Source organism: Dermacentor silvarum, chromosome 1 (assembly GCF_013339745.2).
Source record: "Dermacentor silvarum isolate Dsil-2018 chromosome 1, BIME_Dsil_1.4, whole genome shotgun sequence".
NCBI classification, from domain to species: domain Eukaryota; kingdom Metazoa; phylum Arthropoda; class Arachnida; order Ixodida; family Ixodidae; genus Dermacentor; species Dermacentor silvarum.
The window spans coordinates 336,041,204-336,068,584 of NC_051154.1; the positions used below are offsets into that span (position 1 = coordinate 336,041,204).

A 27,381-nucleotide genomic window follows, 5' to 3' on the forward strand; every position below is an offset into this window, starting at 1 on the left:
AGACGACGCTTCCCAAGGCAGTACTCTAGTAGGCAGCCACGCGTGTGTCTGAAGCGTAGCGCCAACTCCCATCTCTCTAATGGATTGCATTGGAACGCCACCAGGAAGCTGCGTTTCCACTTCTCCCAATATGCTGGCTTTTGATCCAGGATCTGCAGATCGTACAATTTTCTGGCAGTGGCACCAAGGTAACGTCGCATGTTCTGAACTTTCTCTTCGTCGGATAGCCACCCGTTATTCGCAGAAGCATACTCATAATACCATAACCAATATTACGGGTCTTCGGAGCCACCTTCAAAAACATCAGGTTCAACCATATCCGGCGCTCGTTTTCCTTTCCTCAGAGACTCGGCCAGTGCTGCCATAAGCTGACTTTGTTGCATCATCTGTCGCTGTTGCACTTCAAAAACTTGCAAAACGTGGCTCACCTTCTCTGTTGACATATCCTCTGTCGGAGAACCACGGCGCATGGGTGCAAAAACAAGCTCTTCTATTGTTGCCAACTGCAGGTTCACCTTGACTGATCCTGTCTGCAAAAGTTCCTCACGGCATGTGGACGCTTCTTTGAGCACTGCGTCGACGAGGCCAGGGGAGCTGACGTGGCGCGGAAGACTTGTTGACGGTTCATCTTGCACTTGGTAGCCAGTGAAGATAATGCGCTGCGACGAGGTCTGGTCAACGAAGAATGTAACCCACATCCTGTCGGCTGCGCCAAATTATGTAGCGTTCCTAGTAAACACAACTAAAGGAAACTCATAGCTTAATACTGACGGATGATTTCCGCCATTTTATTCTAACGGAAACTGCCCTCCTCGTCCTCCTCTTCCTTCGTCCCCTTTGTTCTCCTCTTCTTTCGTGGCCTAAATGCGGCACGCTTCAATATATATATATATATATATATATATATATATATATATATTCTTATAGTGATAGTTGCTATTTACCCGCGGCGGTATGCTAAGGGATTCTGCTGCTGAATTCGGGGTCGCGGTCTCGATTCCCGCACGCGGCTCCTGTGGAAGCGAAATGCAGAAACGCACGTGTACTTAGATCCCCGTTAGAAAACTCCGAGTCGTCAAACTTAATTCAGAGTCCCACGCTACGGCGTATCTAATGGCCCCAAAGTTGCTTTGGGACTTTAAACTACACGAATGAATCAATCAGTCAATTGATTGTTGGTATTAAATAGTCTATCGCCTGTAGGGCCTACCACTCAGGCGTCTTTGTAAGCAGCTGCTGCAGAATGTCCCTCGCGGTGAGAGTAGTCCTGTACGCGTAAAGATGCCGATTGCCCTCGTTGACCTTTTCATCGCCATATTGTATTCATATTTGAATATCGACAAAGGAACAGCTAGTACATTGCTTGAATAAAATTATCAGCTCGTTTATTGTTGGGCTAGCAATAACAATATTTTTTATCGTTCGTTCATGGTTTGTTTTGGAGCTTACGTCCTTTCGTGCACATTGTGCACTACATCAACGTCTGCACTAAGGACGTAAGACGCCTACATAATTGCCAATGTGCATCCAACTTTATAGATTCAATACATTGAATTCCGGATGAATGTGTCAATAACCCGCCGCATTTCACGAGTGGCATTGTTCCTAATCTGAGTTTGTTTAATGAAAGTGGTGATACGGCAGATAAACAAAAAAAACTTTTTGCAATGTTCCGTTTCTATGTACGAATAGCTGTGCTTACCCATACGCACTTCTGGACGAAGGAAGCAAAAAATGGTACGCAGAGTACAATAATAGTCCATCCACTGCAGCAGAGCGATGGTCCAATGCCAACACGCCTGGAGAGCATCCAAAACACAGCTGGCAGGACCAATATGCCAAATAATGGCGTGGGAACGCAAAATACAAAGCTGCAAACGAGTGAGCAGTCGACAGAAATAAGCGAGGCGATGTGGCCCGCCGCATAGCGCGCCCTGCTTTTTGCCGACATTGTCGTCACCTGAAAAGATAACATTGATAAGGCACAAGACATATGATTTTCATCGTTACATAATGCAGAGAACTGAGTTGATTCCATTCTGTATTTCATTTTGTGCAAAACTGAAAGCTATTCTAAAAAACAGCTATTGCTGGCTACTTGAAAAAAAACAGCCCCTTGCACACGACATTTTTGTCACATCACATTTATTTAAGTCATGTTATTGCGAAAACACTTATTTGTAGGCTCCAGGCGAATTTCCGTCGTCGTCTCCGCTGTCATCGTCGCCGTGATGTTCCCTGTAAAGTGCTAGTGCGATAGCATCACGGCCGTGCGCTGCGTGCTGTACGTGCCAGTGAAAGCGTGTGAGGGGCAGCGGAGAGGGATGGATGGACGCGCAAGGATAGAGGGTGGAGGATGGGGGGGGGGGGGGTCTCCAGGTGCGGCTGCTGCGTGGTCCCTATCTTGAAATCGATCTGCGATGGGGACGGTGTCTAGGTGCCCCGTGGACTGGTGGCTTCATGTGCGCTGTGTTCTCGGCCGCTTGGTTCGCATTGAAGGTCCTCCATCTCTTCTTAAGTAACTTCGACGATCGCACGGTCGACAATAACTGGATCATATTCAGAAACAAAGTACATGAATTAACTGATAAGTTTATTCCATCGCGTATAATAGCATCGAATTCTAAGGCGCCTTGGTTTAATTCCCACCTAAAGCGGCTTTGCAATCGGAAAAAGCGCCTGTACCGCCTCGCAAAAAAAAAATCCTTTGGCATCTAAGTGGGACGCTTACAAGAACGCGAACGAAGCTTACATAGCAGCTAAAAAACTCGCTAAAAGTACATTTCAAGAATGCACTTTGCCTACAATACTTACAAAAGATCCGAAAAAGTTTTGGCGCATCATAAACCCTTCCGAAGAATATACAATAACCTTAGCTGATTCTAGTGGGTCAACAATACCCGACGCTGAATGTCCCCAAATCCTGAACTCCGTATTCTGCAGTAATTTCGTTCTATGTCCTGATCCTGTGTTTCCCACCCTAGATAGCTGCAATTACCCGGCTATGGACTTTATTATGATTGAGCCATTTGGGGTAGAAAATGTAATAAAAAATCTGAAGGTGTCGTCCAGCCCTGGCCCAGACCTGGTTACCGCAAAGTTTTTGAAAATCACTTCTGTTTACTCATCCTTAATACTTTCAAAAATATTCCAGCAATCTTTGGACACCAATCAGCTCCCCGCAGACTGGAAAATTGGGAGGGTGGTTCCACTTCACAAGTCCGGCAACAAAAGCTCACCTCATAACTACCGCCCCATTTCCCTCACTAGCATTCCTTGTAAAGTACTCGAACATATCTTGTCGTCTCAATTAGTTAAGCACCTAGACGATAACTCATTCTTCACACGCGCACAGCATGGTTTCCGCAAAAGTTTTTCCTGTGAAACACAACTGCTTTCGTTCACTCACGATCTTCATCTTATTCTTGATAAAGGTTCATGCGCAGACTGTGTTTTCTTCGACTTTGCTAAGGCTTTCGACAAGGTATGTCACAAACTACTCATTTTTAAGCTTAGTAAACTAAATCTTGATCCTAATCTCTTTGCATGGCTAGAGAATTTTCTTCTTAATCGATCACAGTTCGTTGCATCTAATAACCACTTCTCCCCATTTAGCCCTGTTGAATCTGGCGTTCCCCAAGGATCAGTGTTAGGCCCTCTCCTTTTTTTAATTTATATTAACGACTTACCCAATGAAATTTCTTCTAACATTTATCTCTTCGCCGACGATTGCGTTATTCTTCGTGAAATTTCTGACACCGCTGATACTAACACTCTGCAAAACGACATTAACGCTGTCTGTAACTGGTGCGACTTGTGGTTAATGAAACTAAACCCATCTAAGTGCAAAACCATGCGTGTAACCCGCCGTGAACTTCCCCTTCCGACCTATTACCTTAACAATACTGCCATGGAAGCGGTTACATCTTACAGATACCTAGGTGTCCATTTAACCTCTACTCTTTCCTGGTCTTTACATATCGACAGCGTTATCAATAAAAGTAATCGCATGTTAGGTTATATCCGTCGAAACTTCTCTTCCGCTCCTTCATCATTAAAGCTAATTTTGTACAAGACGCTAATTAGAAGTAAAATGGAATATGCTTCATCAATTTGGGACCCATATGCTGAGACACTAACCCAGTCTCTCGAACGTGTTCAAAATAATGCCTCGCGTTTCATCCTAAGCAATTATAACCGTACGGCAAGCGTAACTTCTATGAAAAATATCTTGCAACTTCCACCGCTTTCTGCTCGTCGCAAATGCTTTCGCCTAGCTCTGTTTCATAAAATATACTTCCATAATTCATATCTGCGCGATAATCTTATTTCATCCCCAACGTATATATCTCCTCGCATTGATCATCATCACAAAGTTGGAGTTTTGCAGTGTCGCACCAAAGCTTGTCAAGAGTCCTTTCTTCCCAGGACGTGTGAAGAATGGAACCACCTTCCCGGCGCGTTGATTGCTATTGAAGATCACGCACAATTCCGGACATCCATAATCGACACCATCGCTTCTGGCATCTCATGTCTATGACTACGTCACTTGCTGCCTTCTTTGTTTGCCTTGTCTTGTAACTTTTTTTTTTTTACCCCACTCCCCTCTGTAATACCTTGTGGTCTTGAGGGTATAATAAATGAATAAATGAATGAATGAATGAAGCGAGAGGCAGCACGAAGCGGAATGCTCTTGCCGCTCCTGCTCTTCCTCGCGCCAGCGTTTTGACAACGAGAGTCCGCCGTCATCGAGTGAGATGTATTCATGTTTGCCTGTGCGCACGTGCGCACGCGCTTCTTATTTTCGTCAGTAAGCGAACGTTTACAGAAGTTTATGCACCTGATAAAATGACTAACCTTACTTCGTATAACTGTCTAATAAATAGCCATCGCAATCAATGCGTCACCTTTCGGAAGAAACCCAGCATATATTATAGCTATTTCACATTATACAGCACACCTAAAAAATTACCGAGTCCATATGGAAGTACTGTGGATAGGGGTTGTGTACATTCAAAATTCCTAATACGAATAGAGTATTTCAAATTTTTTGCGATAGCAGTTATGTGGACACTCCAGGAGCATTTGTTCCGTCGCCGTAATGTTCCGTATTAAGCATAAGGGCGATAATACTATCGCCGCTTTTAAGTAGCACGTATTATGCAACGTAACCCTTTTATGTAGCATAATAGAGTGTTTATAACAAAGGTGTTTGTAACAAACATTTTTATGTAGCACGTACTGAGCAACATAATCCTTTCAATCAATTAAGCACGGCTGAAAGTACCCGCCTTGGTGGCGTAGTGGCTTTGGCGTTGCTCAGTTAAGCCTAAGGGCACGCGATCAAAACCCGGCCGCGGCGGTCGTAATTCAATGGGGCCGAAATGCAAAAGGTCCGTGTACCGTGAATTCGGTGCTTGTTAAACTACACCAGGTAGCCAAATTAATCCGGAGTCTGCCACTACAGCATGCCTCATAATTAGAGACCGGATTTTAGGCAAATGACTATTTTGTTCCTTGCGCTCCTATCGCCCCACTTTGATATATGAGCATGAATTAGAGGTTAAGAAGGGCTTTCATAGTGTTTTTATGGTGCCTATAAATGCCTATTTTGGCGTTTTTGCCTAAATGCATATAAATGCCTATTTTCAATATCGGCGCCTAAATGAACACTATTTAGCCTCAAGTTTCGCTTTGTAGTGCAGTTAGAGACCGTTATTCATGTCACCGGGCAACATTGACTCTTCCGAACTCTATAGGGTTCAACCTAGTCCTTTAGTTAAACCAACTCCCGGAAAACAACTGCTAGCAGCATTCAAATGAGACGCGCCGGCCAGCATACGCCGACGCGCTGACATGGCGCGAGCGGATGGCGAATGCGAAACCGCGGAGAGCCGTCAGGGGAAAGGAGAGTGAAGAGCAAAAGAAGAAAGAAAAATGTGATGTGCACGCGGCTTTTGTTTTGCTTGAAATTCACTTTTTAAGGTGTTCACCGCCGTCGGGCGTTCCTTCTCAGCGTACGAGATCATTCTCAGTGACAAGAGGCACAATTTTGAATCCGAAAATCTGGATATGGTGGTAGTTTGCTATTGTTTCCACAATCTTCACAGTGATTCTTCGACTACGTTCCGCGTGCTCTCCAAACATATTTCTTCAAACACGTGCACTTCAAATGGGCGGAAGTGTATTTAGCAGTGTTGGGACGTCTGGCCTGTACAATTCGGATAATGTCATTGTATATGAGAAAATTGCGAAGAGTTGTACCTAACAGCCCTGATGTAAGAACATGCTAATTTCTTAATAAATCGTAGTCTTTCTTGCATTTGTTATTTGTCTGGTTTTGTTGTGTCTTAATTTAATTGCGTCAGGCAGACATAAAGTATTGGCTTTTTAATCAGTATACCCAGCTTTCAATTAATCTTTTTCAGGCCTGTTTCACTATTTGCGATGCTCGAGTACAGTGGCCATTGAACATGAATATGAGCAGTGTGCTTATTCAACGAAGCCAATTGATCGTCATTAGTCCAGCAGTTTTATGGGACAATTTTGCACGGCTATATTCAACTGTTGGCGCCTTTGTGCCATCATAGACAATAACATTTCTTGTTTTCCTATCGTGGATATAGGCCGCGCACGTCTTCATTTGAAATTATTTGCATTTATGTAAAAAATTATTGTGCCTATATTTACGGCGTTGGAGGCCTAAAACGTTGTCTTGCCTGCCTATTTTTGGCGCCTAAAACGCGATTTTTAATGCCTAAAGATCCGGCCTCTACTCATAATCATATCGCGGTGTTGGAAAGTTAAACCCTAGAATTTTATTTTTAAACCTACATTAGTCTAAAATAGAAAACGTGGCTGCGGTCAGGAGGGGCGTACATTCTATTGCAGTTTTGCGGACGTTCAATATGCGTTCAACTGGCAATTTGCAGCCACTAGCGACTCGGAGCTTGCGGCCGCGCTATAGGCCATTTCGATCCAGGCGCTTACCGGACGGCGCTTCGAAACGAACCACGAATAATCACAAAATTCATAGTTTTATCGCCAATTCATCTGCCTAGCTCTTGCCATCATCGTCTTACGTATAAAAACATTCACCGACGATTACGATACTCCCTAATGTGAAATTTGAGCGCAGTTATATATTTGTTTTCATTTCACGATATATTGAGTCAAATCATTTGAGAGAGACAAGTAGCAGAGCCGGCAATCGTCGAGAATCTGATCTGCTTGTCAACCGAGTAGGCTTTTATACATGACTCGTCGAAGGTTCCACTGCAATCGCTGGTGCCGCTTGGTTTCCAGAAAATACTATCGCGTTGCGCATACAATCAGATTACAAAACAATCTCAAACCATGGCAATCGAAACAAGCGCAAACGAGACCAATCCAAGCAAACCAAACAAGCGCGAGCGAGAGCTGACGCGAGCAAACGATAGTACGAGACCAGTGGTCCGGCTGAGACTAGATAGAGTACGCCACGAGCGGCTGGGCGTGTCCGCATGAAACCAGTTTCCCGCGAGCACGTAACTGAAGGGACCGCTCTCATTGGTCTCCGCCGTTCGCGGCGCGCCTGTCGCTCTTTCATCTTTCGCTGTTGGGCTCGTTCGCTCGGTTACGCCGCCGACGACGTTCGCCGCAGGAACGGGCCATTAAGAGCTGCGCTCTAAAAAAGAAGAGATGACATTCTCGCCGTTTTTGTCTCCGAAGCGCGGGTACTGACGAGTGCACCAGCGGCTCCAGCCGCCGCCATCCACTGGCCCGTCGGTCAGTGCGTGCCGCACCGGCAGGAATAGCGCATGGACCAATTCGTTCCTCGTCAGAGAAACGGTGCCGCTTTGCGCCCGCCGTGGTTGCTTAGTGGCTATGGTGTTGGGTTGCTAAGCACGAGGTCGTGGGATCGAATCCCGGCCATGGCGGCCGCATTTCCATGGGGGCTAAATGCGAAAACACTCGTGTACTTAGATTTAGGTGCACGTTAAAGAACCCCAGGTGGTCCAAATTTTCCAGAGTCCTCCACTACATCGTGCCTCATAATCAGATGGTAGTTTTGGCACCTAAAACCTCATAATTTAATTTTTTGTGCCGCTTTGCGGCAGCCATTCGTCGACTGCCGGACCCCGGCATACTGCTATCCGCATGTGGCTTGCGTGTCCATACAACAATCTGCACTGTGCATATACCAGTGCAGGCGCAAATTGCATCATTTACAACGTGCAAAGCTGCTACAGTAACTCCAATTCAGTTTCGCTGATCTGGGGCGCTATAACCTAAAATGATTCCAAACTGTTTTGATTCCAATTTCTGCAGTCAGCATCCACGATTGGTCAAAACATTTTCGGGCCACTTCCAACTTAGCCTGTCTGTCACGTGACGTCAGGAAAACCACGATAGCTTCCCTTCTGATATAACGTGTGCACACTGATTATGCATGATTAAACCGCACAAAAGAAAAGAAATCATCCCTGATTCGACACCATTTCACCATTAGCCCTCTGCTATTGGTCCAATATTTTCTGGCTACGCCCACTTCGCCTGTCTGTCACGTGACCTCACAAAACCGTGAAAACTCACCACGTCATAGTGACGTGTGCGCGAAAAAAATGCATTAATATGGCGAACAAAACGAAAATTTTTCTGAATAGCCACAGATTGCCCCGTTCCGACAGGAATAGAAGATGGCTGCCCGCCGATCACTCAGGCCCTCGCTACTCGCCCCTGCCGGTGAGCATGTATTTATTTGCGCATAATACACCTTTTTGCATGGCAGTAAAACGTTATCGAGCCCTTTCGGCACGTATACGACATCGCTCTGCCAACTCTTCCTTGCTGAAGATCCGTTTTAGCGGCATTCTTATCCTTCGGTTGCACGCCGCCGCGATTTTCGACCAGACACCGCAAGCTAAGTAAGGCGAAGCGGACCAATCGGAGAAGCCGGCACCACCCTCTTCGTACGATTATCTATTTTCACTGTGCTGGCTGGGCCCCATCGAAACCCCCTCCACTAGAGCGTGCTCCTCGACTCTTGTCAGCCAATTAGATAAGAAAAACCGCTGAGTGGAGGCAATGTTATTGGTTTCGAAAGCGAACAATGGTGACCTCCTATAAACGAGGAGAGTGTTTGATTGGGTTGTTCAGACAACGCTGCCGGCCACCGCCCGATGCTTGCGTCGGTGGTTACGTAAATTTGACGTCAGAAGTTTGGAATCAAAACAGTTTGGAATCATTTTACGTTATAGCGCCCCTGAAGCACACAAATGGAATCGATTGAAAGCACCAGTATAACAAAGAGTCGCAGTTTCACCCGACAGGCGAAGCACCGATTGCGATAGAAAATTAATGGACAGCTATACGAAGTAAGGATAGTAGTTGTATCGGCCCTATGAACTTGTAAACATAGGGATACTAACTGAATGAACAAGCACGGCGTCACGCGCGCACAAGCCAACATGAACACACATCAGTCGATGACCGCGGAAACTCACTGTCAAAACGCTGCAGTGAGGAAGCGTGGCAGCAGTAGCGAGCGAATTGACCTTCGTTCGGCCTGTCTTGTCAACGGGAACTATAAGCCGCGAAAACACAGGGCATGGCGGACTGTTTCCCCGACGCAGATGGCGTTCAAGATACAGCGGCCACGGTGGGCGCGCGCGGACTAGAACGCCCCTCGCTTCACCTGCCCACCCCCCGGAGCGTTGCGGGTGAAGGAAGACGGCACGCTTCCTTCCTTTATGTGCGCGAGATTGAGCCGCGAGCGCCGGCTCACCCTCGCACGCTTTCACTCGCACATACAGCATATGGCGCGCGGTGACGATTTTATCGCCCTTGGACTTATACGGAACCGCATGGCGACGACGACGTTCAGTAGCTGTACTGAAGCTTCTAGCAGAACGTTGGTCCGTTCTTTGTGTACGAAATTCGCGAAAGCCTTCTAGAAGCAGTTTTAAATAAATTCCGGTTCTGAATAAAGCTCTAGTGGCAACATACATGCAGAAATACACATGTCTAACATCATCTTTAGTGCTCCACTTGCGTAAAGCCGACTTCTTTGTATGGCTCCAGCCAACTCTTTGGATCGTTGGACCAACATCCACAGAAGATCGGTAGTTCCTTGGATTCTTGCAGCACGATAATTGCAGGTAACGCCACCGCTGTCAGCGTGGCAGTTGGTTGACGTTACCTTGGTCTTGCTGTTCTTGTCGATTAGGGATCCGTATACAGCGGTAATCTATTGGCTAAGGATAGTTTTCAAGTGCGGAGGGACGTTCGTGTTGTCTTCGCAGAGTTGGGTTAGCTCACGGCTTGTTAGAGTTGTCTTGAACATGGACCAATGCGCACTTCCACCAGATGTCACGTTGTAGTTGCATCGAAAAATCAAATACTGCAAGAAGTTTGAGTTATGGATATCTTTATTGGGTAATCAAGCTTGAGCCTAGAAAGGCAAGCAAGTCACAAAGCCTAAAGATAGTGACCTGCACTGCAGTACGTCGTCGAATCTGAACTCGCGTGTCACGTCTGTCCTCTAGTTATAAATACATATATGCCATCGTACATTCCAGAGTAACTGTTGGTGTGCACGTACAGTACATTCAAGAGTGAACAACACTTTTCGCGTCGCACGAGAAATCTGACTATACGAGTCTCTTTCGCCATAGAATTTCAGACAACAATAAAGAAATTAAAGCTTGAAAAGGCACCTCGTGCGCCAAGCGATAGGATTGAACCTGATATATTGGTGGAAAACAATCCCCGACAAGAAGGTAAAACAATATGCGCGTGACAGTATGGGGTTACTGAGATTATCCAAGCATGAATTCCTCAAAGCACGAGCACTGTTATTTTAAAGTAAATTTTATGGTATTACGCGCCAAAAGACGGATATGATTATGAGGCCCACCGTAATGAGGGACTCTGGTTTAGTTTGACCACATAGAGTTTCTTAATGCACACTTAAATCTAAGTTCGCTAGTGCTGTTGCATTTCGCCCTCATCCTAATGCAGCCTCCACGGCCGCGGTCCAGCCCGCAATCTCCAGCTCACAGGCGCAACGCCATAGGTACTAAGCTACCGCGGCGGGTCATGACGACTATTGGGGTGGCTGTATGTCGAATGTACGGTGTGAGCCTGCTTATCGTTCCCGATGAGGAAATACCTCTTCCAAACGGCATCGATGTTGTTGCGAAGCGAGCAGCTTACACACCTTCGCTGTTGAGCGGCCTGCAAATTTATTGTTTTCATTATTGCTGAGCTCTTTTCCTCCTCCACTAAGACTACTTTCAATCCGTAAATAAAGTTTTGTATAGCGTATCTAACATCGTAAGCCAAATAATTTCCACCGCAAGAACACAGGCCACTCTCGAAAATTCTCAAATAGCACGGCCCAGGCGTCGGTCAAACCCACCTATCATTCAAAATCTCTTATCATTCCAAAGACTGCGTTTGTGTTTTTATTCTGCATATTTTGTTAATCTAATATGCTAAGTCTCTTTCGCCATAGAATTTCAGGCAACAATAAAGAAATTAAAGCTTGAAAAGGCACCGATGTTGTTACGCTATGTCTTTGATGCAATAAATTACCTTCACAGCTCTACTTATTCACAGCTAGAATACCAGCTGCCCGTGTATGTTTTCTAGCGTATACTGCCATCTTTCTGCCTCTTTTCTCATTGTCTTTAACGTTACATCATTTTGTATTCCGTCACTAAATCAGTGGTTATTACCTTCCTTTCACACTTGTTTGGTGTCCCCTAAATTTATATCCTCATCGGCCAATACTGGTGGAATGTAGGGGTTAAATAGGGCCTTTCAGAAAACGCATTCAAAGGTCCTCACATATAGGGAAGATATGCAACAATCAGCGACTTACCTTGATTGTTTTTATCGCAAAGCAATCCATTATTAAATGACTTGAGGTAGTAATTACAAATATATTCAGAAATATTTATTTTTTCTTCAGAATACTCAGACAATTGTGGCTAATTCAAGACAAGCCCGTCATTCTAGGAAGATTGCATGCATACCTGCCAGAACTTACGCAGATCCCGCAAACGTGCTGTAGTTTCATGACGAGAAGCTTTCTTGTGATATATAAAGCCTCGTTTTAGTTGTGGGTATGATTGAGTGTGTTCTTTTCTTGGTCAATGCAATGTCACTTTCTAGGACACATGCAGTCTAGTAGAAGACGTCACGTTTTCGTTGCGACATTGTACGACGCTTGTTCACACAAGGGAGAAATCCGCTCCAAGCTCCGTGTGAGGTCACACAGCAGCGGAAGCCCTCCGCTGCTCCCTCATCACATGGATAGCGCAGAGGTTGGACTGATATCAGTGTTACGATAAACATTCAGCAGTCACACGCGTGACAACGCGACCGTCCGAGGGATACTACACTGGGGGAGCTGCCAAGTTCCCTACTAAAAAAACGAAAAAAGAAGAAATGAAAAGAAAAACATCGCACAGTTTCGCTGAAAGGCGAAGCATCTATTGCGATAGAAAATTCTTAGCTATACGAAGTAAGGAAGTAATTTTATTCACCGCATAAACTTGTAAACGTTTGCCTACTAACTAAATGAACGCGCAGGGTGTCAAGCGCGCACAGGTAAATAAATATAAGCACATCTCACTTGATGACTGCAGACACTCGTTATAAAAACCCTGGCGTGAGGAAGAAGGGCAGCAGTGGCGATCGAATTGCCATTCGTGTTGCCTCTCGCTTCAACGCAGACTAAGTGGCGAGAACACAGCACACACGAAGCCATGAGCGGTTATGTGGAATCTCAATATAATTGCTATCGCAATAAAGGTAAATACAAAAGCGAACGCACTGGCGACACATCGCAGTGGACTGATATTGACCGACAACTCGTCTGCCATGAAGCTCATACAGCTGGGTAACGCAATACAAGAGAGCTGCGGTCAGCCATTGCGGACACTGAGAGACGCAGGCTATCCGGCCCATGTTCTCACCCGATCTTGCGAAAAGATTATCTGCTGGCTCAAAGAAAGTGCCAAATGAAGAGACGCACGGAGTAAAGGAAGGCGCCCATGGAGTCTCATGTGCATTGTATCTCATATGGCATCAATAATGTGGCAAAATGCTACGGCTTTGACGGGGTTCTTTCGGCGCCACAGATACAGTATGCAGAACACTCTAAGTGCAAGGAGAGTAGGTTCACATACCTTGCTGAAGACGAGCCCCTGAAGCATGGAACGTGCTCTGCATCCGAATATATTCAGCATATCCATAAAATAAATTGAGAGCATGAACTCGCACACTGTCGTCGCGGCGAACAGCAACGCTGCTGTGGCCATGCCTGTGTTGCTCGTGCAGTTGATTAACAACCTGGACACGGGATACGCAACACATTGTTAACAGACGGTCTCAATCCGCTACAAAGAATACACAACGGAAACGAAAATATTTTGAACATGCAGTTGTTTCCCCTAAGATTGAATTAAGCCGAAAGCATACATGTTTACAGGACACGGAACTGTGATAATGACTGGATAATTATCATCATCCGCCTATATGTAAATCCACTGCAGGACGAAGGCCTCTCCCTGTGATATCCAATTACCTCTGTCTTGCGGTAGCTGATTCCAACTTACGCATGCAAATTTCCTAAGTTCGTCACCCCACCTAGTTTTCTGCCGTCCTCGACTGCGCTTCCCTTCTCTTAGTATCCATTCTGTAACTCTAATGGCCCACCGGTTATCGATCCAACGCATTACATGGCCTGCCTAGCTCCATTTTTTCCGTTTAATGTCAACTAGCATATCGGTTATCCCCGTTTGTTCTCTGATCCACACCACTCTCTTCATGTCTCTTAAGGTTAGGCCTAACATTTTTGTTCCATTCTTCATTGTGTGATCATTAACTTGTTCTCGAGCTTTTTTTTATTATATGGTATTTAGGAGATGTTGACGCCTTTAATTGGCGCTGGCTACTCCTTTTGACATAGAGATATGAAAGAAAAAAAATTTACCTACGTACATTAAAACTAATGTCGACTCCAAATCACAATAACACAAACTCCAGTCACATAAGTACACTAATACTACACTAATACTGAACGTCAACTCAGAAACACAAAGTTCCGTCACACAGGCACATTAAGGTAAACACAAAATCCAGTTACATAAGTACACTAATGCCACACTAAACTGAATGTCCACTCAGAAAAACGGAACACAAAGTTCAGTCGCATAGGTGCACTAAAGTAAACACAAAGTCCGGTAACCTAACTGTACTAAAATCACGGCACATAAGATAGCACGGATTCGATTTAAATGAAGTTACATGAACCCAGGTGTTGAATTGACCAAATTAAGATAAAATTAAAAAAATCCCATAGAGTTACTTTATCACAGATAAACACTCTGTTCTATAGTTTCGGAGAATACTACAAATCTCGCTTCTACAAATATTTGCTCGCTTCTAAATATCTTTGGAGGGCCGTTAACGCTCGTCTTTGCAATGAATATGTTGGCCAATGACTAAGATGTTCCTGAGGTTGAAGAGCCTGCGGTCTAATGCCCATAAATCACGTGCTAAACGTTGTCTGTGTGTGTCGTGTCACAGACATTCTAACAGAAGATGCTGCACATCCTCATCCGCGTGGCCACAAGTACATTCCGGACTATGAGCTCTTGAAATTTTTTTGTAGAAAATGTTTGGTGTACGCGGTACCGAGCCCCAAACGGTGAATGAGTGTTTCAAAGGCGGCACATACTAAGCCAGATCTCAGTGCGTGGTTGCAGAGCGACATGGTTTGTTCTCGAGCTTCTCTGTTAACCTGCAAGTTTCTGCCCCATATGTTAGTACCGGTAGAATGCAATGATTGTACACTTTTCTTTTCAACGACAGTAGTAAGCTCCCAGTCAGGATTTGGCAATGCCTGCCGTATGCACTCCAACTCAATTTTATTCTTCTGTAAATTTCTTTCTCATGATCAGGGTCCCCTGTGAGTAATTGACCTAGATAAACGTACTCCTTACAGTCTCTAGAGGCTGACTGGCAATCCTGAATTCTTGTTACCTTGCCCGGCTTTTGAACATTATCTTTGTCTTCTGCATATTAATCCTCAACCCCACTCTTACACTTTCTCGATTAAGGTCCTCAATCATTAGCTGTAAGTCGTCCCCTTGTAGCTGAACAGGACAATGTCATCTGCAAACCAAAGGTTGTTGAGATATTCGCCGTTGATCCTCACTCCTAAGCCTTCCCAGTCTAAGAGCTTGAATACTTCTTCTAAGCATGCAGTGAATCGCATTGGAGAGATTGTGTCTCCTTGCCTGACCCCTTTCTTGATAGGTATCTTTCTACTTTTCTTGTGAAGAACCAAGGTTGCTGCGCAATCCTTGTAGATATCTGCCAAGATAGTCACGTATGCCTCCTGTACTCCTTGATTACGGAATACCTCTATGACCGCTGGTATCTCTACTGAATCAAATGCTTTTTCATAACCTGTGAAAGCCATATAGAGAAGTTGATTGTACTCCGCAGATTTCTTTATTACCTGATTTATGACACGGATATCATCCATCGTAGAATATCCCTTCCTGAAGCCAGCCTGTTCTCTTGGTTTGCTGAAGTCAAGTGTTGCCGTGATTTTATTGGAAATTACCTTGGTGAATATTTTTTTATTAATGTTTGCAAGTTCAGGTATATTTATTTGCCATCTAACAAGCTGAGAACCTACTCGAGTGCTTAAGAACAAAGCAGAACATAAGTAATCAATAAATCAATCAATCAATCATGTTTATTTAACGTGCCCAGGAACAACCCTAAGGTCTGAGTGCTGGCGCACGCATACATTACAAACCAAAAACAAAACACTCAGGGAAAAATCATTAAACAATAAATGAATAAAAATAAAAATTGTGAAAAGAAGAGAGTACCGACAACAAAGCGCAAAGTAAATACAAAAGAAAAAGGAGGAGAAGGGCACTTGAACAATACATGAAATTATAACACAAGGCAAAGCTCGGAAAGGAACGATGACAAGGAGTTATGAAAGATATCAAGTTCACGAAAGTAAGCGTTATAAAGATTCTGTATTCTGTGGACAGTTGAGTGTTCGTGATGACAGGCAGGAACATGGAAAGGTCTATGTTCTCTGGTGATCTTGCGTGGGATACGGAACATGACACAGCCGAGAAGTTCGGGACACGTGAGGTTACCGTGAAGGAGTTTAAAGAGAAGCAGGAGGTCAGCGCGATTACGTCGATCGCGAAGTGAAGGCAATGACAACAATCCAACAGTGCTAGTACAGGGTGCAATGTCCAGGTTTGCAAAGTGGTGATTATATATGCTTAGAAACTTTTTCTGGACACGATCTCTAATGTCACCGTTGGATCTAGAAGAGCCATTCCAGACGACCGACGCATATTCGAGTTGAGGAAGACAGATGGTTGTGTATAATTTGCGGAACGGTGTAGGAGACTTGAATTCCCTCGATAGTCTGCATACAGAACCGACAGAGCGCATACCCCGCATTGCAACACGTTTAGTGTGAGCCGAAAAGTGCAAGGTTGCATCAAAAAGTACACCAAGATGATTGATCTCGCTGACCTTACACAACGGCACAGAATCTACAGAATAAGAAAAAGAAATACTTGCTGTTTTGCGTGTGAAAGTCATGACTTTGGTCTTAGCAGCATTCAAGGTAAGGTTATTATCCTTGCACCATTTAGAAAAAGAAAACAGGTCAGACTGCAGGGCGCGACAGTCATCAACAGTGTGAATTTTCTTTAAAATCTTGATGTCATCGGCATATAGAAGGAAAGAAGAGTTCCGAATAACAGAAAGAACGTCATTAATAAAAATTTAAAAAAGGAGTGGTCCTAATACTGATCCTTGAGGAACGCCGCTAGTTGCCATGTAAGAAGAAGACGTTTGGCCATTGACGTTAACATAACAGGATCTACCAAGAAGATAACTGCGCAAGAGATTCACAACTGACCAGTCAACATCAAAGTGCGTAAGCTTGATCAGAAGCAGCGAGTGGCTGACTTGCTGAGATCACAGTAAATGGTGTCAACTTGCCCCCTTTGCAGTACCGGCGTGGAGATCTGTTTCATGAAACTTGCGAGATTTGTGATAGTGGAGCGGCCGGTGAGAAATCCATGCTGATTCGGAATGAGCGAGTTCTTCACAGTAAAAGACAATATGTTGTGAAGAGCAAGCTCAAAAATCTTGGACGTAGCACAGAGAAGAGAAATTGGGCGATAATTCAAGGCATCTGATTTACATCCACACTTAAATACAGGAAAAACACGAGCAGTTTTCCACATGTGAGGGAAAGTGGAAGTAGTCAAAGAGTGATTAAATATAGATGTCAATACCGGAGCAAATATACTGCCGTAAGCTTTTAGAATTGCGGAGGGGAAGCCATCAGGGCCGCAGGATAGGGAAGGCTTCAAGCGCTTAAGGCATTCGTGGACAAGCTTTTCATCAAACAACACCGCACTAGATGTAGGAACCGTCGTGTGCTGCTGACTGGCACCAGCGTTGAAACCTGCATCTTTATATATGGAAGAGAAATGGGATGCAAAACAATCCGTGACTGCTTGGACTTCTGCCCCTCTAGAGTCAAGTAAGCGAAAACCCTTTCCATATTTATTGGAACGCTTACGGATATACTTCCAAAATTCCGCCGGCCGGTCGGAGGCGCTATTTTCCAAGAATGCCATATATGAATCTTGATCCCGCTTATAGAGACGTTTACAGAGAGCTCGAAAAACGCGCAATTCTTCTCTGTACTCATTAGGCAACGGAATTCTGGATTTTCGGTGTGCGCGATCTTCTCGCTTTAGGGCAATTTTGAGTTCAGACGAAAACCTGTGGGGTTATCTAGAGCGTCTAGGCCTGTACTGGGGAATGTATTTGCACATACTGCTCAGAACAAGCTCTGTAAACTGATCTACTTGGTCATTAACATTGCTTTTGTCTGTAACCAGTGACCACTCGGTGGTGGACAAGGAGTTATATAAACCAAGATAATCACCACGCTTGAAAGCAAAGCGTGGGGATTCATTTACGCCGCTGGAGAAGCTCTGCCTCAGTGCTGACACAGAGGCAGTTATCTTTAGTGGCGGATGAAACTTATCGGTACGCACAAGGAAAATTTCGGAACGACAGACATCTAAAACCTGAGCATTCGAGATGCAAAGATCTAAGACGTTGCCACAGGAATTGGTGATTAAATTATGCTGTTGAAGGGAACAGAAAGACAGAAAGTCCAACAACAGGCTGCATTTCTTCTCTGTGTAATGATTGTAATGAGAATATCCAAGTGTGTTCCAATCAATACCTGGTGCATTAAAATCACCAAGAAGAATTACTTTGTGCTTACTATGGGAGGATATTACACTTTCAATGGAAGAGATGACCTCATCATACAAAACAGGGGAAATATTCGGCTGTACATAGAACGATCCAATCAACAATTTTTCACATCGGGCTAGGCTGACTTCTAGCCATATCGACTCCCGTACACTTTCTATATTGATGCGCCGTACACATTTCAGTGAATTGTCAACTGCAATCAACACGCCACCACCTTTTTGTTGAGACCCACTGAAGTCCCGGTCACTGCGGAAGACGTTGTAGTGCGGTGGAAAGAAGTCTGAAGACGAAATGTCACCACACCGCCAAGTTTCAGAAACAACAAAAATAGGAAAAGAAGATGAGATCACATTGCAAAAAAATTCACGTGCTTTGGTGCGAAGTCCAGGAGCGTTTTGCTAAAAAATGTCCAAATTACACGCCACTTTGATCCTTGGGGGTTGTTATTTCAGTAGCATGGATCATGTCATCGTGTAGCACACCACGGAACGGCTTGAACAAGCAACCCATTGGCCACATTGACGGGTCGTTCAGGCGCTTAAGGGCTTCTTCATCGACGGCTACATGAAAAGAAGAATACGATTGATATTTAGTTCTAAGTCGCCGGTAGGAGAGGGGAGAAATGTTCAAGGCCTTTAAGTGGTTGGTCAGGTCGGAAGAGGTTGTTTCAGAGCTCAAATTAGACACAAAAATAGCCTTAGGTCGGTGCTGCCGTTGAGCTACAGATAATGTCGAAGTCTTTCGCGCTCCAACCGAGGCAGGACTCTTGTTTTTTTGTGTAGTCTCGGGTGCTTTTTCAGTGGACGAAGCGAAATCACGTGGGGAAACAGCAGCTCGTCGTTCAGCAGTGCGTTGTAACACAGGTACATTAGCTCGCGTTGAGGCAGGAGTAGAAGAAGTAGTAAGGGTGGATGACTTTCCGGAGTCGGCAGGTGTCTTCACAGGCATGGCAGTTGCACGTCGCGACAGCTCGTCGCGCAGGCAACGAACCTCCGCTCGAAGGGAGGCGACGACTTGGGTCTGTTGCTCCACGCCGCGGGAATCGTCCTTACGAAGGCGTTCATTCTCCTCTCGCAGTTGGGAAACTTCTTCGCTCAGGAACGAGATTCCCTCCAGCGCGTCAAGGAGGAGGCGACGCAGACCTGCCATGCTGCCGTCAAGGTCACCGGGTGGGGCACAAGAGGAGAAGGGGGAACCAGTTTGGGAAAGGGAAAGCTGCGGGGAGCACGCCGTCGGGTTGTTGTCGCTACGCTTAACACCCTGCTGGTTTAACTCACACAAATTGCAGCAAAAGGAGCGCGATCCCGACTTCAAAAGATCCAGTTCGTCGTCTGGCCAGGTCACACATTTCGCATGCACACGTTTTTCACACTTTTCACAGCGAAAGAACTGCTGTTTTCCGAAAAAAGGGCGCGAGCAGAGCAAGCATGCGTCCTTACTGGGCGCCATGCTGCCATAATAATAATAATAATAATAATAATAATAATAATAATAATAATAATAATAATAATAATAATAATAATAATAATATAACAATAAAATATAATATTATTCTGCCTTAACTTTATGTGCCGGAGAGCAATCACAGGTCTGAACACCGGCGAAGAGAAATAAATGAAAAAAAGATAAAACAACTACCACCAAAAATATAGGTCAATAAGCAGGTATAGGAAGTGCAAAAATACAGCCATAACCCAAATTTGAGAGACAGTTACAGACATACACAATAGGGGACAGAATGATTAACGGTGCTTGAACAGCAATCGAAGGCTAGAAGTGTAAATTCGATGAGTTGACATACGAAAAGAGAGAGACACTACGAAATGACAGGACAAGAGTGCAGCTTAAAGAAGGCTCAAGAGGAAGCACGCAGCTCGCAGCAGAAAGCAGCGAGCTCGTTTTGAAAAATGCCAAGACATGGAAAATGTTTACTGTAGACGCATTGCATTCTGCGCAGCGGCGAGTGTCTTCTGTAGGAGACAGGAACGTTGAAGGCTCCATGTTCCCTGATAGTCTTCTGTGGAACACGTAGAAAAATGAAGCCTTGTAGTTGCGTGCATATAATAATTGCATGAATGACTTTATACAAAATTGTGGCGGATCCCATCTCCCGATGACTGTCGGCTTTAGTTTGATCAGCATTGAAGCGATGTCGCGACACACTGTAATGCGGCCGCCGAAACGCGTCTTGCCACCGCCGAAACGCTCTAGCCAGGGTCCTCTCTCGCGCATTCTTTTGTGCACGCTGCGCCATCTTGCAGCGCTGCCGCCTAGCTCAAACGTGGAGCGTGTCTGGTTATACCCGCATGTTCAAACAAGATCGCGCGACTGACGCGGGTTCGATTACGCCCAGTACTACAAAAATTGCCAAGAATTTTTTTTGTCATTGAAGAGGCGGCCATACCCAGTGGCATATATCCGCGAACCTAAATTGCCGTCAAAGAGAGTCATTGAAGAGGGGCACATAACCAGTGACACATACACAGGGACCGAAGTTGGCGTGAAAGGGGTTCACTGATGAGCGGCACATGCCCAATGTCACACATTCAATTTGACCCAAGTTGGCGGGAAAACGCTTACACCACAGAAACAAACAAAGCGGAAAGTGCATTACGTATCCCAAGATTGCTGATCGCAGTAAAGAGATGATGTCGGTACGACTATACGTCAGCAGCTAAGTGATGGAAGTGCGGCGCAATTATCGAAACTTCAAGGAGTTGTTGGTGCGCCGCCGCCGAGCATGGCCTATCCGGTTCGCCGTCAGTAGCGCTGCACTGCAGCTGAACTTCTGTCGCAGCTTTCGTTAGTGGTAAATGTTTGGCAGCGGGCATCGGTGTTCACAAATGTACAATTGACGCACCGCTTTTCTACTAAATATGCTGCAGCTGATATTAAAGCGAATCTTTCTATGTCTTACTGATTCGTCCGTGAGCGGCGAAAACGCACTGCAAGAAAGCCAACTTACATAGTGGAACTATCTGCACATCTGCGCGCACAATAGGACAACGGCGCACGACATACAATACGTATCGTAGAACACTACAGTTCACATTCGCAGTTGTACCGATAATAACAATGGAAACTGCAAGGCCACGCTACGCAGACGAACCGTATATATCTGCATTGCATTACGCGCGTCAGGCAATGCATTCCCGGCCGTCACCATGGGTAGGCCGCGGGTGCAGCGCACGGAAAAAGAGGCTGCCGTACGCTAACGTAAGCGCGAGCGCGATCGTGCCCGTAAGGACGATCCCGTGTATCGGCAACGGCAGAGCCTCTGACCGTCTACCATAGTGTTCACAAGGCAATACTGTGCAAGTGTAGAGTCGTTCGTGAAAGTGTGAGTGTGTGCGTGTAATCAAAGGCTGCATAATCTAAAATAAAGGCTATGTAACTTAACTAAATGTGTCTTCATTCAACTTCAACGTTAAAAAAATCGAATTCTAAACAAGCGATGAAATCACATATCCCCTACGTAGTGCGCAAGCGAGAATGGGAGCGCCGACAGGCCGAACGCCAGCTGCCGTCGGAGAGCGATTTCCCGCCACTCGACAAGCCGCCAGCTGCGCGAAAGTCAAGGACCCCATTGAACCACGCATTAAAATCCAGAGACAGCAGCTGCAGCAAGAGAAGCCTCAGCAGGAAAAGATCACCTTCACGTGAGCGAGTGAGCTGGGTCGACCCAGCGATATCGAACAATATAAGGAGCACACAGAAAATCCCCGAAGCCACGAAGAAAGACGTCATGAACAAGGTGCGAGAAGCCAACGAGACCCTAAGACAAGAGAACACAGCGTTGCGAACGACCAACAACCTCACAAGAGAGATCGCCAAGATCCGTAAGCTGCTGCTATGCAACACCGAACCTCTACAGAGACCCACGCCAAGCAAAAGCAAAACCGAGGAAACACCCAGGAGACAGCCATAGAGGAACCGGCACCGAAGAAACGAGCCATCGACGCCACGCACAAGCAAACAGAAAACGATCGCATCGACAACCTTGAAGCCAAATTCGAAGCGAGATTCATCAAACTCGAACAGCTAAGCACGGCGAACATCGAAGCAGTGATAGCAATGAAACAAACAATGGAGAGCTACCAAGCCGAGAGCACGAACAGATTCGCCTTCGTCGAAAGGACCCTACAGCAGATCGTGAGCCACCCGATGTTTGCGCCCCCCTTCGCGCAACATCCACCCAACCAGGGAACCCCGTACACGCCAACGCAATCATGACCACGAACGCAAGACTAGCAGCAGCAAGCGTAACAGCGTGGCAGTGGAACTGTCGGGGGCTCGATAGGAAGAAGGCAGCCATCCAACAGCACATCGCACATGCCGCGCGCAAGCCGGACGCGCTACTACTACAAGAGACACTCACCGACGCACCGTCCCTCCCCGGCTACAGAGTGCACAAGGGCCCGCCCAACGGGCCCTTGTGCCTACTAAGAAGCGCCGCATATGTGACCTGCAACTGTTCCACTGATACCTTAGCCTTTAGAACTTTTTGACGATATTGGTTTTTAGAGTGTGGGGTACAAGAGAATTTCGACTGCCTAGTACCACAACGTCATACCCATTGATCCACCCCGTCAGGCCGACTATCAATTAAATTTCAGTTGATGTTTAGGCCTCGTCCTCCGCAAAACGCAGAAATGCTTTACTTAGGCAATGACTGTACATATGCGATTGAATCTTTGTCAAAAAATAGAGTTGAATTGACTACAAATCGACCAGACTTTTTTATTAGGTCCTCCAATGTTTTCACAATCAAACAAAATTTGAAATATTGAAAAGGCATTTATGCATATATGGCATGACTTCAGTTCCGCAAATGCGACCAACTTGCTGAGGAAGAAATTAACCGGAGATGGCAATATATCGGTGTAAGAACGGCGAATGGACCCATCGCCGTTGGGGGCGTAACCTCGTTGCTCAGAAATAACAAATCCATAAATGGCCGTAAGGAATGAAGGGCAAAGCCGCTGTCGCCACTGACGACAGCGGCTTTGCCTAAGCAGCTGTAAATACTTTGCGTAGACGCGCTGTGGAAATCTGAAAACTATAGTGCTTCGCAACTCGGTTATGCATATTTCCGGAGTATGACACCCCGCTCGGTTCTGCAATGTTTATTGGGCCATGATAAATCACTTACTCGAGTGCTGAGATTCGTCCTAAGATGCAACTGTAGTAGAACACGGAGGCCAGAGTAAGTCGCAGGGCGTCCATCCATAGGACACCTAAAAGGGTGAGCACAAATGATCCACGTTGTTTGTGCAGAACTCCTCTGGATAAGAGAAAAAAAATGTATAGTTTGAGTCAGTATACATACATATATATATATATATATATATATACATATACGAGAAGAAAGAGAACCAAGGGGCCCGATTTTATTAAACACAACATAGGAAGCCAACAAACATAGACACCAAGGACAACATAGGGGAAATTAGTTGTACGCACTAATTGAATTACAGAAATGATAAATAAATGGAAATTAAAGTGGATCAAAAAACAACTTGCTGCAGGTGGGGTACGATCCCACGTCTTCTAATTACGCGTGCGATGCTCTTACTATTGAGCTACCTCGGCGCCGTTTTCCCATCCATTTTCTGGGGTAAATATGTTTAACTACTATAACTACTAGAAGAATCCCAGGGTTAGTTCTAGTAGTTCGCAGGCGGTCAACCGCTCGGATGAAGGCTGTCAGCGCGGACCAATCAGGGCGTGGTCGCGTCCGACTTCCTGCCGCCGCATTTGACTCGGCTAGCCAGCCAAAGAGGCTATAGAGCGAACACGGCGACAAAAGCTGCGCGCATCGCGTACAATGATCGACTGATCACAGCCGTCTATATATAGGCGCGACCAATATTATGGTATTGTAGCCACCCTGAATACAAGAACTCTCGGAAAAATAATTTACTGGGAATGGAATCACGCTGTTTCTAGCAACACTGAAGTCGGGGGGGGGGTGGCGGCCGCCTGTTTTTCGCCGCATGTAGGTGCAGCACGGCGGAGGCACGCTGGCGTTTCGCCGCGCTGGTGCAGGCCGCACTAAGTTCGCCGTGAAAGTTCGCTCCATGTGGGCCGGGCTTAACCAACATCACCTATAGACAGCACAAGGCCTGTTCACTCCGATCCATGACGTCATGCTACCTGGCGGCGACGGGGCATGCGCAGAAAGTGGGCTTCGGACCCACAGAGCATGCGTTACTTCGCCTGCGCCACCGTTGCTAGAGACGCTAAAGAGCGCGTGGCTCCGCGCGAGCGACGCGTTCCCGTGTTCCCGCATTCTGTCTGAACGATAAGTGACGCAACCGGGGGAAATGCTTCGGCTGCCGCTGCTGTCTAAAGGAGCTGCCCGAGCCGCCACCGAGAGGACCTTTTCGTTCAGAATCAAATTCTTTGCCGCAGAACACCTAAACAGCTGCGCCAAAAATTCCCATTAGGGAGTGTCGTAATCGTCGGTGAATTTTTTTTATATTTTCCCTGCCCGGCCGACCGTCACCGCCGCTGCCGCGGATGCCGCGGCGCCGCGCTATGACAGGCACAAAGCACGGGGCGCGCGCCGCTCTGTGATTCGTAGAAACGCGGCACGCGCTGCGCTGGGATCGCTAGCGAGTTTTCGCTCTCGCTAAGCGCCGCTGGCACCGTGCTCACTGCGTAACGGGGCCCTTGAAGTTATCCCTTTAAAAAGACTTAATAGTTGATATCTTTAAAAATTCGCCGTTTCGCCCGAACGGCGAAGCATCAATTGCGACAGCAAATTAGCAGAGAGCCATATGAACTAAGGATAGTCCTTTTATCAGCCATATCGACTGGTAAACATTCGCTAGGTAACTATTAACAAGCATAGTTTCAGCGTGCAGAGCAAACAAACACATCACACTCGATGACCGTAGACACTTGCTGTCAAAACGCTTGCCTGAGGAAACGCGGCAGCAGCAGCGAGCGAAGTGACCTTCGTGCTGTTGTCTATCACTTCGACGCAAACTCAGCGCTGAGAACACACAGCGCGCACAAAGCTACGAGTCGCCGGCGCACCTAGACTGTGCCACTAACGCAGATCGCTCCCAAGATACGCCCGCGCGACCACGAGCAGCCGCCACATACGCAGTTGCAGCCGGAGTAAAATACCGCGCCCCGATGACTCGCAAGGATGGGTGCCTCGCTGCGCGGCAAAGTACGGCCTACTTCCGGCCCGCTTTTCTCCCTTTCGCGCGGGGAAGATCGAGCGGCATCGTCTGCTATCCTCGCACGCTTTCACTCGCGCATAAAGTGTAGAACGCGCGGCAACGGCGTTCTGGTCCTTGGACTTCCTACGGAACCTCACGGCGGCGGCGACAGCAGAAATTTGCTTAGAGTGTCCATATAATTGGTATATACATAATAAAACAGCATATACATTGCCGGGCGATGGAGCTCGCCGGGCCAGCGCGTTCAAACTTCACATGCCCGGCTTTAAACCATCGAGGGGCACTTTAGGTAGATAATGACAAGGTAATCAAAATAGGATCGAACATATGGCTAAGAAACCAGAGGAATATTCTATACGGTGCCACAAGCATGTAACAAATGCTTGCCCTGCACTTTTAAAGCATCGGAATGCGTACACTGCACTTCAAGGGGCTTTGTAAAAAATGACACTTCTAAATTATTCTGTATTCCCTTGTTTTCTTAAAAAAGAGGTAATTACGGTTTTCATCTAAACCACCCTCGTACGTAAGCATAGTTTGCGTGACGGACTGTAATGACGCTGAAATTGAAGAGATGCTGTTTGCTTTGCCTCCACTCTAAAGTGTCAGCGCCATTCTTGAAAGCTTTGTAGCATGAAATTTGCTTGCATGGCTAGGCGCCAGCTTACCAGAAGTGCACTTCAGACCAAGAAACTAACTATGGCGCCATTGTGACGTTACTGCATAGCAGCCATAATAAAACTTAGCAGCTGTAGAAACGAACACAGGAATTACGTGCTTTATTTCGAGGGACAAAACACTAAGCATTTTTTTTTCAGTTTCTATGGTAAAGAAAAAAAAAACAGAAGGAACGTAAAGGAAGAATCGAAATGTGCCGCTTTCCGTTAACACATGCGACAACTGTAGGCCCGCTACAGTGGGCATAAACAAAAACGAAAAGCCGTCTTTGCGAGAGAAATCTTCGGAATGTCAAGTGCGGTGCAGCACAGCCGCACTGCGAACGACTGCTGCATCTAGCACCATCTCTGCCCCGTGAGCATGTTGTCTGTGGTTACCTCCGAAATACACGCAGAGGTGCCAGCACTCTCCCAATCTGCGTCGCGCATGCAAAAAAAAAAAAACGCGTAAACTGCTCTAGTGGCGTGACAGAACAGTGGTTAGCCCATAAGGCTCCCAACTGCATTTTGCCTTAATGGCATGCGCTCCGCCCGCAGTGGATCGAGGTAGTGGACTAAGTTGCGTTTTTCTTCGCCGTATGGTGACAGGGAATACACCAGGTATTTCCTTCTATGCGGAACACATTTAATGAGTAAGCATTCTAGGGCTTCTTCCCTCGGAATTCTGTCCGTCCCTCTGTAACGCCTGACTCGATGCGCTCCATAGGTATACATGGCCTTCAATGGGGGTTGGTATGAGAATGCCTTATGACTACCTATGTGTCTGAGATTTATTATTATGACTATATATAGTGAGTCCTGAAGCAGTATTAAGAGTAATTAAGTTTAATAAAAGAGTAATAGGAATAATTACGATGACATTATTCAACCTAAATAAGACTCCATAACACTAATGAAGGGTAAAGAAGCCTAATGAAGATTAATTACGATGCAATTACTTAAGCGTAAGGACGAATAATTGAGGGTAATTAAGACTAGTGAGAGTAATTAAAATGTATATAGGTTAAACTATATAGCCTAATCAAAAGTTATTGGGGTAAATAATTAGGCGTATACAATATTAATTGATTGTAAACCTAGGTTATAAGCTACTACTGCCTGTAACTTTTATATTTTTGAGGCAAGCTCAATGAAATTCTCCAGCATGTTTGAAATTGGCA

At 45.8% G+C, this 27,381-nt stretch overlaps 1 protein-coding gene across 1 annotated transcript in view; it reads right to left on the reverse strand.

Moving 5' to 3' along the window:
* The window catches only part of LOC119443683 (ATP-binding cassette sub-family C member 3), a 203,301-nt gene that overhangs the window by 122,538 nt on the left and 53,382 nt on the right, over positions 1-27,381 (reverse strand). The window contains exons 7-9 of the mRNA XM_049660466.1: positions 23,501-23,632; positions 13,179-13,341; positions 1,703-1,960 (exon numbers count right to left, since the gene is read on the reverse strand). Of these exons, the coding sequence (XP_049516423.1) occupies positions 1,703-1,960; positions 13,179-13,341; positions 23,501-23,632 (553 nt within the window). The remainder of the gene's footprint in view (positions 1-1,702; positions 1,961-13,178; positions 13,342-23,500; positions 23,633-27,381) is intronic.